Source organism: Manacus vitellinus, unplaced genomic scaffold, assembly GCF_001715985.3.
Source record: "Manacus vitellinus isolate BGI_N305 unplaced genomic scaffold, ASM171598v3 scaffold_5_pilon, whole genome shotgun sequence".
Classification (NCBI taxonomy): domain Eukaryota; kingdom Metazoa; phylum Chordata; class Aves; order Passeriformes; family Pipridae; genus Manacus; species Manacus vitellinus.
Window position 1 is genome coordinate 26,481,268 of NW_021940682.1, and position 14,639 is coordinate 26,495,906.

Here is a 14,639-nt window from a genome sequence, read left to right on the forward strand (position 1 = left end):
CTTACTGCTGGGTATTTCTCTTCTGTATGGTCACAAAAAAATCACATTCAACCCAGAGGTGTGGGAAGGTGGGCAAGAATAACAGTTGCATCAAAACCATCTTGGGTAAATGAAACATAAGGTCTCCAGAACTTATGGGGGAAAAAAAATAGGACGTCAATGCACAACTAAAAATCATTCCTAGAAGGAGAAATACATCAGAACTATAGACCAGGAAGAAAATTAGGAAGTTATTTATTGCAAAACATCCTAACGAGGATGTACAGTTGCTGGGTTTATTTAATGAACATAAAACCCACTTTCTTATCAGTTCTAATTGCATGATAAATCCATTGCATTGTTTCCAGAATCAGTACTAGAACACTCTATTAGGAAAAACCTTGCTAGATTCTCTCTTAATTGCGTTCAAACAGATGGTTTAATTTCTGAAATTCTAATCTACTGCTGTGAGTTCTCTATTTCATGGCACTTTACTTTTGATTGACACCAAGGGCTACATTTACAAGGCAAAGGCAATCTTGCTCTCTCCAGGAACTGATGCAGGCAGTATAGTACCCCCTGTCATATTACTATCAGGCTGTGAATCACAATCAAATGCATAAATCTATTGATGGTACATCACTTCCACAATTTCAGCAAAGAGACTGCATCTTTAGAAACTACTGCATCCCATCATCTCAAAGCAAAATGATTTGTTTTATTTAACTCAGTAGTAAAATTCTAGGCTGTGACTTTCTATTAATTAGTTTCACAAAACTATTTTTTTAATTATTCAGTAAATGAACATCACAGTTAAGTACAAACACAACTGTTGTGCAGTATTTTTCATACTGGAAAAGTAAGCACAGGAAAAAAAATCTGTCTACTCAGCTGTGGATGAAAGACATTAAAATGATAGATGAAATGAATCCAAGAGACAGGCCTAGCTGACCTCACATCCTTTTTAATTCAAAAAGTTTTGATGGTGGACTGATCACACCTATATACTGGACAAAGAATTCAGATTTGCATAACACAAATACATATGAAATCAAAAAAAAGTGAGGACACTAAGATTTCTGTTCAAGCTAACTGAGATGCAGTCCCACAAAATTTCTGAATCCAGGTCTTGACAATGAAGTAGCTCAACTATTATTTGGTATGAGAATGCTTTCTCTTTGGAGAATTTATGAGGTGTCCAGGGACAATTACAATCATTTAGTGGTATTGATATTGGAAGAACATAGGTAGGTGTGAATCTATACATTAATACTTCCATGATTAACTTCTTAGGAACCATCACTAAACTAATAATAAACATGTAAGATTTTTGTGAAAACATGATCTTTTTCTTTTTGGAGATTTAGTCACAGAAACATTTTGAACACTGTGGGCAACAGAGCCTACCATGAAAAATGAGTGCATAAACCAGAATACCCTGGGGTATTTTTTTTGTGAAGACTTTATTAGCAGGTCCAAGTAGCACAAGGGATTGACATCAGACATACCAAAAACCTGATATGACCTATGTGCTACGTGAATAGCACATGAGTTATCAGAGTTTCTTTCTCTCAAATTACATGTGTAGCACAGAATTACTGTTTCAACAGTTCTAGGTAGGAGTAATTGATTATTTAATGAAGTTCTAAAGGTTAATTAAATTTAAAAAAAGGAATTAGTATGAAGTTGCCAATTCCCAACATTTGTTCACAGTTCTTAAAGCTGAATGACTTGGAAAATACATTATGTCAATAATTAGACTGCAGGAGGACTAATATTTATGGGAAATTTGTAAATATTTTCATAGCTAAAAATGAAATGGAAAGGACTCCAAATGACCATGACATTGAGTTTCTGGCTTACTTTGCCAAGTGTTTCTGGGTATGCAGCTTACTGTTTGGAAAACTTTAAGCTAAGAAGAGCTCACAGCTGCTTGCATAATTTCACTTGAAATCAGAACCTAGAAAATCCAATTTACCTCTCACATGCAGGAGAAACAGAAGCAACTCTAAACAAGTCAGTGGTGCTACTGCAACGCAACATTTATGTAAGCAGAAGAAACTCAAATGTATTTTCATTTCAGTCATTCAGAATTTGCACAGACAAAATAGTTCTGTATTGAATAGAATATCAATGTACAACAAATTATTCTAGATAGGAAATAAACGGTAACTTAAAGGCATTTTAAATCAATTCCCAAAACTCACAAACTTCACTGAGCGAGCCAATCGATGTCAGATATTTGCATGTTTAACTGCTTGTACAATCAGGCAACTACAAATGAACCCATAACCGAATTCTCACATAACTGAAGGTGAGAACTGTAATGACATGAGTTCCAGCTTTCTCCTCCGCATCTTACACAAAGATGGATCACAGTACTGAGAACTAGATTTAAGTATTCCATAATTGCCCAAAATCACACTCAATCTTTGCTTTTACAGAGCTGCTACAATGCAGGACAAAACACATGTAGAGTTTTCTGGGATAAGGCTATAAATATTTGCACGTATCTCATAAAGGAAATCAGTGTTTTCCACAGCTGAGTAAATTGGTTTTCAAATGATACAACTCATCATGATACTGTGCTTCGGTATTACAGGTAAATATCCCCATTCCAATAGCCTGTGTTCTTTCTTTGTCCCCTGATGGAGATCACAGGGATGAAAAACAGTGTATAGGAGTTTTTATTTGTTTTGTCTGCTGGTTTTTTTTAAGGTGGAAGGCACTAATCTCTGCTGCAGTAGGAGTACTTTAAGATTCAGAACAACAGCCTGTACAAAAGCCTGTCTTGAAGTTGATGACTGTGCACAACAAAAACCCCAAATGCGACTTTAAAATATTTAGGAGGGCCATGAACAAATACAATTGCAAATATAGAAAGATAATTTTTTGTTCAAAAGAATAAATACTGTTTTTCCCAAATAGCTGGACAGAAATAATGTATATGTCTTAGACTAAGCCCCAGAGAAGAAGGATCTGAAAGGGAAGAAACAAAACAACAACAAAACAAAATTGAACTTGGGCCCAAATTAGATTTAAAAAAGCTTCCCAGTTCAGAAGGGGCAGAGAGAGTTTGTGCATGGATAAACTCTTTACATAGAGAAGTCTTGCTATTTCTGTGTATACATTGAAGATTCTTTCTATCTGAAATGAAGGAAAAGTCACATTCAGTTAATATTAATTTTCTCGAATTTCTCCATTTTGTACAACCTTTAGGCAACGTCACCCTTCTGCTATGCAGGCTGAAAAATATCACAGCTATTCTGATATCAAATCTCTGAGTCAGTTTTTTATGGCGTTTCAACAGGTATAGTCTAACCAAATTAGAGTAACCAAGAAAGTGGTCTTTTATTCTTTTGAGATCAGAGAGTGATGTCCTCTTTTCAATAAGGGTGTTGCATTATCTCCTCAGCAGAGTCGATCCATGCCTAAGCCTCCCACCACTGTATTTGCCTGAAGTCAAACTATTAAAAGCATGCCATCTGCAAATACATTTCACATCAGTCATGCCTATCTCCTCATTAGGAAGCCACAGTATCCTTTTTAGTCCCTAAAAAGCCACAGTATCCTTTTTTAGTCCCTGCATGCCCTATAACAATTCATTCAGTCTTTAGCAGGAAGAGAGGAAGAACTGGATACTGGGAAATCTTCTTATTCCTCACACCTTCACCAAGAGAAAAGAAAGGAGGCCTTTTCAGGGGGCCAAGTGTGCTGCTGGGTTGGAAGGAATCCACAGCCATTCATATAATTGAGGCAGAAAGCTTGGCACACTTGAGAGGAAGCCTTTAAACAATGCGAGGCTTAGCAGCCACGCTGATAGAAGAAAGCTGTGCAGCCTGGACACAGGGCAGGAGAAGCTGGGAGCATCTCGAAGGGCAGGCAGACAGGCAGTCAGCAGAAGCTTCTTCTGCCCCACAAGGCCCACTTTCCTATTTTATGTAAAGGCAGACAACTGAAGGTTAATTTGGTAGATGCTAACTACCTAAAAATACAGCTCTGTGGTCATTCCATGGCACCAGCAGATAAACATAAAATACTGCCATGTGTACATTATTTTGAATAAACAAGTACACAGACAGAAGAACATTTTGAAACAAGGACTCTCAACTGGAAATTGTCATGCTTTATTAGCAATAACACATGGTGTAAAAACCATATAAGTACTATTTCTACAGAGAACTATGTCAGCTTTTTTTGTACTATGTTCCAGAAACCAGGAGTATGATGGCAAGGCACTTTAGTTGCACTCGCAATACAGGGACCAGGCAGAGCTGCTCAGAAGGGCTGCAGGAGTAATACATTCATTACTGTATCTCTGGAGCAGTGTGAGGATGACATTGGATCCAGTGTAGTGTTGAACAGTGCCAGTTTTTTGTCAATCAAGGATCAGCTGCAGACAATGTAGGAATCACTGTTAACCCATTCACTACTGCCAACAGCAGCAGAATTAACATAGCTGAAGCCCTTAAAAAATTTATGAAAATTCTCCCTGGGAATAAGAGGACATGCCCTTAAAGCTGGCAAAATACATTAAAGTTGTTTCCCTCACAATTATTCCAAGCATGGTAAATCTACATGAGACAATTACTGAATGTTCACAAGAAAATCAAATAGGAAAATTTGGCACGGAAACATCTAAGGAAAAACATATCATAAAGCAGATCTTGATTACAGATGTTTCAAGACAAAATGCAACATTTACTTTATTTTTAAAGATCTATGAACAATTGGAAGTATATTCATTTTTAGAAGTCCTGCCATGAATAAACCTCATATATTATGAACACTTTCCATAAGAAGTCACGGAAAGCATGTTATCTCTAAGGTGGTTATAAAATTACAGTCAATTATGTGGAAATCACTAGCATTCTTCTTTCACCAGTTAGACAGCTTGAGGTAGAGCTTATTGCAAGCCTGGAGCCCTTGACATGAAATCTGTACTCCAGCATTAGGGGAAAAAATAAAAGCACTTGTAGAAACTGCTTTTTAATATGATATTGTGGTAACTGATTACATAAACCTTTCAAGTCAAGAAATGGTTTAGTCCCCCACATCATGATTAAACCATCTAGTGGAAATTGTGTTTATTTTGCTTATAGGTACATTTCTCCCTTCACCCTCATTCTGTATGTCTTTATGTGTGTTGTTACAGTAAGACATTTAATCAAGCCCTTTTGAAGTGGTAGAGTGGAAACAGCTGTTTCTGACAATGTGCCGATGACATGGGGCTTAAAGCTGTCATGAGCTCCAGATTGCAAACAGCACTAATATGTGGTTGGGATGGTAGTGACTTGCAGGTCACGGCACCTCCTTGAGGAATGCTTCTAAGCCAATCATCTCAAGGTGGTGGCTCAAAGTCTTAAGGCTCTGGTGAGCTCTCTTTCATTTAATACTCTTGAGGTCACACTTCAAAGTGCTCTTTCTTCTCAAAAGCCACTGGCCATATGTGGGGGTTCTAGAGCAGCTTTTTTAAGACTGGTTGCTTCAGGTTCAGACTTAAAAAGTTAGAAATGCAGCTCTATTACACAAATGATGTCTTAAAAGTTGAATAAAAGCTGAAGTTTAAGTCAACATTTCACATTCTTGAAAAGAATGCCAATTTAAAGAGAGTTTCTGGATGACTGATTTTTCCACAACAAAGCAAGCTTAAAGCTCACATTTTAGAGTGCCTAACAACTTGTTAAAACAATTTCCTGGTTTGTGAACATTACAATATGTAGGGCACCTAGAAATCATCTCTGAATACAGATTTTCTTCAGCAATACTCTCACTCAGAATAATTATTGTATATATATCTAAGAAACTTACACTTTCATTTCTTCATGCAACTGAATTTGTTAAAACTAGACCAGTGTGATTAACATACACTCAAGCCAACATTGCTAGAACAAACACATATGTGTTTCTCACTGAGAAGGCTCTAAAATGATTTTGTTTTGATCACGGTACAAGACACACTGCAAAACCACATTTTTTGGAAAGTATTCATAAAGATCAAGGGGCTAGGGAGACTAATCTGTAGGTCACCTACAGAGTTGAAGGAAGAAAAGAGAATCTCATAAGAAATTATTCATAGCAAATAAAAGTAGATTAATTTTCTGAACTGCTTCCTGGATTCCTCTCTCTCTCTCTCTCCTTGGCTGTCCAGGGGAAGTCAACTCTGTGAAGCCTATTTGGAAATTAATAGACATAACCTTGAGAATGCTTGCTTCTTCAGTAAAGTTTAAGACAAATCATTCTCGTCTCCACAGCAGCAGTGTGTTTTACAGAAAATAATGTTCTTACTGAAATTTGCCTGGAAACTACTTTCACAGAGGATAAATACACATCTACTGCAAATAAGACCAATCATGGACATTATAACACAGCCAGACTTTTTTTTAATGTGCATCCAAGCTCTTCTTCAGCTGGTGCTGCTATTGTACCAAAGTGTTTTAACTCCTTTGCACTATGCAGAAAGAATGTGTATCCAAAAGCAAAGATGGCATTCAAGATGTGGATACATATTTTAACACACCTCCGCTGTGTTCAGTTGTTCCTTTACTCAGTACACTTTTTCTTGCAAATACTTTAGTCACTGTCATAAAGCTTGTCATGGAAAAAATAAGTTGTATTTTCAGACCTCTCCAAATTAGTTCAATGATGAATGAATCACCTCCAATATTCCAAAAATAAAATCTTTTTATGTTTGCTTTCTTAAAGACAATAACTTGCATGTTTCAGCGAAGTTATATTTTCTGTAACTGAATACTGTGTTTCTGGTGATGTTTTTAGCCTCCTTAGTCACAACCTTTATAAAAATGGATTAAATGGAATGAGAAAGTGACTGAGACACAGATATACTGGTTGCTCACTGTTGTTCCCCAGTTCTGAGATATTAAAATAAAAGGACTTGTCTAAGAGACAAATGTAGGAGTGGAGACTGATGTTTGGAAAAAACACTGAAATAGCCAAGTAAGTATCTCTGAAAGTCAGAACTCAGATGGCCATTTAAACTGAACAAGGGTGTAGAAAAGCTCAGCAGAGCAGCTTCTGGATCTGAAGGACTTATACAGTAGGGAACAGGAGAGTAAGTATTGTGCACGCAGTGTTGCTTCATCCCAAAAGCAACAGGAATGATTGAGAAACCAGAGAAAGAGATGCAAAAGAAAAACAGAGAGAATGCTGAGAACAAAACTCTGTCATGAAAGCTCAATGAGCATAAAAATTCAATAACAATCAGTAAAAGATTCATTTTATAGTATTGCTAACGTCTTATACCTGCTAAGGACTGTATTTTATAGCAGTGATATTAGAGAAATTATACAATATGTTATATTTGTAAAGAAGTGGATGCAAGAGAGTGGAAATCTGAGTTTTCTTTCAAACTGCACTAGTTGGAAATCTCTCAGGAGCCAGGTACAGGTCTAATTCTAAAGAATAACCAGTAATTTAGTTGTCTTGGCACAGTGAAAGGAAGTTGATAACAAAGAAATGAATCTTCAACCTGGGACTTGAAGAAGTGATTGGGGAACCAAAGGGAAAAAAAGTCATACTAAAAAAAAAGCCGAGATCCAGTTTACTTGGGATGCTGATCCATAATTCACTAATATCAAAAGATACCGTCTCAATCACTAATACATCTACTATTTTGAATTTTCTGTAACGAAGTGTTTCTAGATCATTAGTGATGGATACAAAAAATAAAATTAAATCCTTCAGCACTACATTTTGCTTAAGGATATTTCTTTAGCATCTTGACTCACATAAGTTTGCTGATCCTTCATAATTATGAGACAGTGATAGGATACACAGGCTATATCCAAAAGGACAAATTAAACTGTGGGCTTTTTCAAGCCGTGAGGACAGCTCCCACACAGCTCTGGACTGGGACACTGCAGTCTCTCAGACAGTACCTGGACACAATCTAAGCAGCTGGTTCAATCAACACTACAAAACAGCCCTGGGCACATTTAATTTATCAGTACAGATGCAGCCATGAAGTAGAGGTTACATAAGTAATTTGCATTCTATATTATTTTGGAAAGACTGGGAGCTTCTTTCTTACCATGTATACGTTATACTGCTTACTACCAAGTAATACTCCTCAAGTGGCTTCTTCTTCTCCTGATCTGAAACTATTATGGTAAATTTGAGAGTTAATAAGAGAGAGATGTATGACTACTTCTGATTTTGTTTACATTTTTGAGAAATGCCCTTGTAAAGTCATCAGAAAGTTTATGCTGGCAGTGAAAACTGACACAATCTTCCCACTCTTCTTCAGTAAAATATTTTCTAAAGGCTTTAAATCATATGCATACTATGCTAGGAAGTTAAATTATGATCTTGAATATAAAAGTGAAATTATCTCTTAAAGAAAGCTGAACACCAGTACTTATTAGATCTTTGTTTATCCTAATAAAGTTAGAAGAAAGTCGCTACAATGAACTGTTTTCTTCAAAAAGAATACTTTGGTCTTAGCATGTAAAACTTGTCATCGATAATTATAAACACCTAACCTAGCTGTCAGTTACTTCCGAGGCTCTCTGAGAAACCTCACACAAATAATCATATTCATATATGGTTTACACAACAAACTTATTTTGGAGTTTCTGAGAAACATTTTAAGCGTACAATGAACCACAGAAGACGACTTGTACCAGTTTGCACACAACTGAGGGAATCCTTTCAACATTAAGGTATCCTCTCAAAAAAACCCAAAAAACATCTGAAAGCATAAAGAATCACAAAGTCTATACTGTTATTTCACAAGGAATGAACTAATATAATACAAAATAATTTAAAATAAATTCTGCCTCATTTATATTCATGACTTTTGTCCCCCCAAAATGTGCAGGTAATTGAAAAGAAATATAACACTGAGTAAAAAATGGTGAGTAAAAAATTTTTTATTTCTTTAGTTCCAGATGCAGTAAAACTGGAAATTAGCTTCCCTTTTTAAAAAGCATCTGTCACTTATTCCTACATACTTCTGCTTCAAAAAACAAGTATTTCTTTGCCAATATACAACTACCTTGGAGATAAATACCTCTGAGGCAAAATTATCTTTAAGTTCATGACAGAGGAAAAGGCATAAATGTATTATTTAAAATGCCTTAAACAGTGGATCACAGAGTAGCCCTTCATTCTCTTTTACTAGTGAAAATAGATGGAACTGGAAATGCTTTCCAAACTTAACACATTTAAATGTAGATAAATAAATCTAAATCTAGAAGTCTTTTCCATGCTTGTTAGCCACTTATTGCTAGACCACTTCACTGAGGCAACTTGAAAGCACAGTAATTGGTTTGACAAATGAACAGCTTCATCTGACGACCCAATAATTAACCATTAAAAGAACATATATAATACATGACAAGAGATCAAATGCTCCAGCAAGAAGTTCTACTCAACAAAAAGGGTTCAGTACCATAGCACATTCATCAACTTAAGTAATGGATATCATTAGGAAGGTACTTACATTAGGTCTTAATCCTGCTGCCATTTCATAATACTTCTCGGCTTCTTCATTAAGACTGGCTTGTCTATCAGGACAGAAAAAACAACAATTACATCTCATTGTCCTTGGGCTAAGAAAAACTCATATCTAAAGAAACACAGCTAAAACCAAAACACTGCAACTATCTTTCTGTTTAAGGAAATTACCCTAAAAAATGCACAAAATATGTAAATCTAAAAGTTTTCTTATAGTTCAGAATGTCCATTAGCACAAATCCTCTTTGCCTACCTCATTTTCTTTTTCAGTTCTGAAATGATATTAGTACACATTACAAAGAAATACAGAAAGCTGAACACTCATCTCAGACAAAAACAGAGACATATGTCTTCACCAGAGGAAAATCTGGTTCACTTTTGTCATCAGACATACTTTAAATTCAGAAACTGTAAATTATGCAATAATGCAATTTCTCACATTGTACTTCCCCAAAACCGCTATCATTCCAGTAAAAAAAGGAAAAAAAGTCAGATAATACAATGATTTCTGAAAACTAGGTTTCCATGGTTGAGGGAATTTATTCAGAAAAGAGTTCCAATTTCAACATTTACTCACATCATTCTGAGAGGGGATTTAAACTTAGTTCCAGGAGAATGAGTTTCTGGGTACCTGAAGCACTATCAGCTCAACTGTTTTTCTTCTCCTTACTAATACAGACAGCATCTACATGGTCCTAGTAGTTTACTTTTTATTTCTTCTCCTGAGTTTTTAGTTTAATATCTTCAAATGAAAATGTAATTTGTTGCCAAAGAAATCCCAACATGTTTTTGTCTCAACAGGCCCTTTTTATCTCGTCTCTCAAACTCCTCTCTTCCCCTTTTGTCTCCACCTTCCTAATTTCCCTCCAACTATTCATTTTGTCTACCAGTCCATTGAGTATCAGTTTATCACATACATGTCATGAGAAAGATGGTAAATCTGTAAGAACAACCAAGCATGACTTTCAGGCAGGCTACATATCTTCTGCCAAAATTATTTCCTTTTTTCCTATGAAGGGATAGGCCCTTTCATAGGCGAGTTAGGACAGATCTTCAGCATATTTGTTCTTGCTATGTGATTACATAACACAGGTGCATTTCTGCGATACGAAATCAAAAAATTAGACAACGGAATAACACTGAGTAGGGTTGGCCATCTGATTTTTTATCCTTTTTCTTCTGCTTTTGAGAACAGTTACTAATTCAAAGAATATCAATCAACTGAGCACTTGTTCCTGGAGATTTTACCTTGTTCATTACATGAGCCTTTACATGCTTTGTTATTCAGTAATCAAACTGTGCTCTAATTTTATGTTCCTATCCACCCAGATTTTAAACATTAGCCACTTAATACATGATAGTCAATTAATCCTGGTCAATACATTTTGACAGCTATTGGTCTTGGGAGGAGAAGAGGAGAAGGATAATCCCTTTGAAATTTCTCACATAATTCCTGTGCAAGCTGAAATCACTTCCTGAGTAACAATTGCTAAGTAGAATCTGGTTTATACCTGTTAACTGTTTTAAATTACTTTTCACATGTATCATTTACTCAGTGGTTGCAGTGGTTAGAAATGATTGAATGTCTAAAAATATTAATTCAACCTGCTTCTGAATTGCTCCTGCTGGGCATCAGTAGCACTTGAAATGACTGGAAAAAAAATATTCTCATACTTATGAATTTCAGGATTTACAACAAGGTGCTATAAAATGAAACATGTTACACAGCTTTTTTTTTTTTTTTCCCTGCTTGCATGGAACTGTCAGGACACAAAGCACTTCTGAAAGTGGTGAAATAACGTACAATAAACAAGGTTTCTTGCCCAGGAGGCAAATACAAACGGTACACTTCACCTCCAAAAAGTGTTGTTGGCATGTGAATGTAGAACACATTAAAATCCCTTTTAGCCCAGTGGAAATACATGGCTTGCTTTCCTCCCATGTGTACACCTTGAAACACGCATCTTAATTGCTAAGTTGAAGTCAGTTTGAATGTATAGTTTTCCATTAAAAACAGTTTATAGAAATGCATGCACAACACAGTAACCTGGTCAGGAAAATGCCAGTTCCATTTCTGGGGCATTCAACATCAGTTCCCTTACTTAAGATGCTTCAGAATTCTGGATCCCATTTTCACTGCAAAAGCTAGAAATTCATTATGTTAAGCCCTGAAATAGCTTTCCCTTGAGAAAAATTAAAGGTACAGAGGTAGGAAATTGTAGTAACCAACCCTATGCCACTGAGCAGTAAATGTCAAATAAGGGAAGGACACTACTAAAGGTAACATAATTCACATTAGAGTAAAATAATAGATAAAATGTTGATAATAAAACAGAAAGGAAGGAAAGGTAACAAAGAGAAGTTCAGAAGACAGAGTCCTTTTCATAGTTATGAGACATATTTCAACCTCTATCCTAAATCTTTTCATGAGAACTGACCTTGAAAACACATCTGACTTCCCCTATTAGCACTAGCATTCAATCTTGTTTTAAGGAACAAAAACGTTTTCTCTTTTTGTTCTCTCATATCTCTTAACCTGAGCCTCCAGACCAACCAATTCTCTGTATTCAGTTCCAGCTGATTGATGCTGACACGTCATAAATGTGCTTGATAGCACATCACTTAGATTATCCTGACACCCAGTTTACATTCATTTTGAATCTTTATGTTGATCACTGGAAAAAATATTGCTGTAAGAGAAAAACACCACCAGTGCTGACTGGTTTACATACATAAACATGTGAGTGGGAAAGCATTAGTTTTAACCTGCCTGTTGCTTGGTACAAGGCTTCAGACTGTTGACTATTTTTTCAGTGAAGTCATGGATGTCAGCTTAGATACAAAGAAGTTTTCTTCAGAGATTCATATTTTTAAATACTGAATGTTGATACTTGACATTCTTAAAGGATTTTTTTGTGTCACAACAAAATCATAATCAGGTTTTATACCTCTAACTGTTCATACACATTTTTAGTTTAAAAATTTTATATAGACTATATACTTTGCCATACATATATTTATATAATTAAGCACATAGACAGCAATTAAAGAATGAATATAAACTGTTGAGACAATAACAGAGTGAAGTTGTGCCTATGAGACTGTGTCAGCAGTTTGAATAACATGTTCAATCAGTGTATTCTGGAGAGCCAAAATACTCTTACAGAAATTCACTGAGAAACAAAGACCATGTCATGTAATATTGCTCCAATTTAGACTTTTTTTTCAAATAGACAACAAACATGCTATAACTTCATGTAATATGAGAGTTTCCCAGAATAGCCCACTTACAGAAGCATGAAAAAACTAATTATTCCTATAAAAATAGGTCTTCTTCCTAAGTTTGTTTTCATGTGAAGACAATGTGAAACTCTTTTCCTGTTTCTAATTAGTACATCAGTGTCATCCCACTGCCGTCCCTCATTCTAAAAATAATCCTCTCCTAGACCACAGGAAATCTAGCTCATGGCAGCTCACTTAGTACAAAACTTAAAAAGTTAAACTTAGCACTTGTTAATGCATGACTTAGTCCCTGAAGGTACAGCACTACAAACACGTGCTTCACTGCATTTCATTAAAATGTATCTAGCTTTTCTGAAGGGCTTCAAATTCCTATAAGTAAGAGCATTGGAAATAGCACAAAAGTAAAACACGTGACCAGATACTGTTTTAAGTACCACCCAAATTGCTGCATGACCTTGAAGAAAGCTGTCTGGAAAACAAATTTGTTGAGATAATACATTCTACAGGCAAGTATTATGCAAGTGAAAAGTTACCAGACTGTTGCAAAGAAATGGATTACAGTCATCCCACATCTCCCCCCTCTTACAGATGACTTGATTCATCTTGCATTGCATTATCAGGATGCTACAGAAGTCATTTAGGGGAAAAAAACCCCCAAAACTATGTGCTATTAGGAGCAGGGAGGTCTCTCAATAATGCAAACAGAACTAACTCAGTTGTTAATTTTTTTACTTCAGATCAGCCACAAAAAAAGGAAGTAAGCAATGTTGGAATACCTGACACGAGGAGGAGAAGTTCTTGTGACTTATAAAGTGAGAACAGGCTATCTATAAATACAATTACTGCATTTGGACCCAGTTAACAATTGTGTTGCAAATTTAAGAAAAAGAAGATTACCTTGCAGTATTCTAGTTCAAAATTTTCAAAAGCTGTAAATTTTTATAGAAGTTGCATTTTAATTTGTTTTTTCTCAGAGAGTAAGGGGATTAAAAAAAAAAGGAAAATATTTTAGCACAAGAGTAGAAAAACAAATTGAACTTTGAAAGAATATTGTGATTAGTTTCCATCCAAAACAGCTGTAAACCAAATTTGAAAGAAGCTGTATGTGATCCTGAAAAAATGTCTTCATGTTTCTCAGTCTTCTGACATTCCTTAGGCTAATAGTGGAAACAGTAGTAAGAGAGGAGAGAAAGATAATTCTTTCCTAATTAAAAAATACATCACTGGGTAGAATATTTGGTCTGAAAAAAAAATTAGAATCTATACAAAAATCTAAGCTGCTGTTATTATCTTGCAGTAATTTTGGAAACCTTGCATCATCCACATTAGTATCAATTTCTGTCTCTTAGTCCACAACACATCTTTAAAATTTATCCCATCTCGCTCACCAGAGTCAATTCATTTTCATGCTCTATGAACTTCTATAATATGTTTTCTATTTCACAGCTGTGCAGTTCATTCAAAATTCTTACTCACTGGTCAGTTTTTGTAGCTCTCTAGGGTACCTAAAAAGCAGTTGGTCATCTACATGAAACTATTTCAGCCTTTTATTTATGACAGCGTTTAGCATTCACAGTTCCTAGCTGTGTCACTCTATACCAGTTGGTTTATTCCCTTCTTTCCTTCCTCTTTTGTGTCTTGGTATCTGCTTTCCTCTTGGAATCACCTTAGCTCTCCATTGTTCTAAAGATCCTGAAAATCGGCTGCTTCTGAAGTCCTGTAGGCTCACAATGGATTTGTAGTTGCCCTGTTCCAATGAATGAATACACATTGCCCTTGTACAACAAGTCTTACAAAAGCAATATATTTAAATCAATTGCTAAGTAGAGCAGTGAACAAGGACAGACAACAGAATTGTAACCTTTCAGCAAAAATCAGTCAGATGCTAACACATGGGGGTTTTAAGCAAATGCTTAGCAGCGCTGAATTTAACTTTGCCA

The 14,639-nt window shown here is 35.7% G+C and overlaps 1 protein-coding gene across 1 annotated transcript in view; it reads right to left on the reverse strand.

Moving 5' to 3' along the window:
• The window catches only part of TMTC2 (transmembrane O-mannosyltransferase targeting cadherins 2), a 144,083-nt gene that overhangs the window by 12,295 nt on the left and 117,149 nt on the right, over positions 1 to 14,639 (reverse strand). The window contains exon 11 of the mRNA XM_018080793.2: positions 9,443 to 9,506. Coding sequence (XP_017936282.2) covers positions 9,443 to 9,506 — 64 coding nt within the window. The remainder of the gene's footprint in view (positions 1 to 9,442; positions 9,507 to 14,639) is intronic.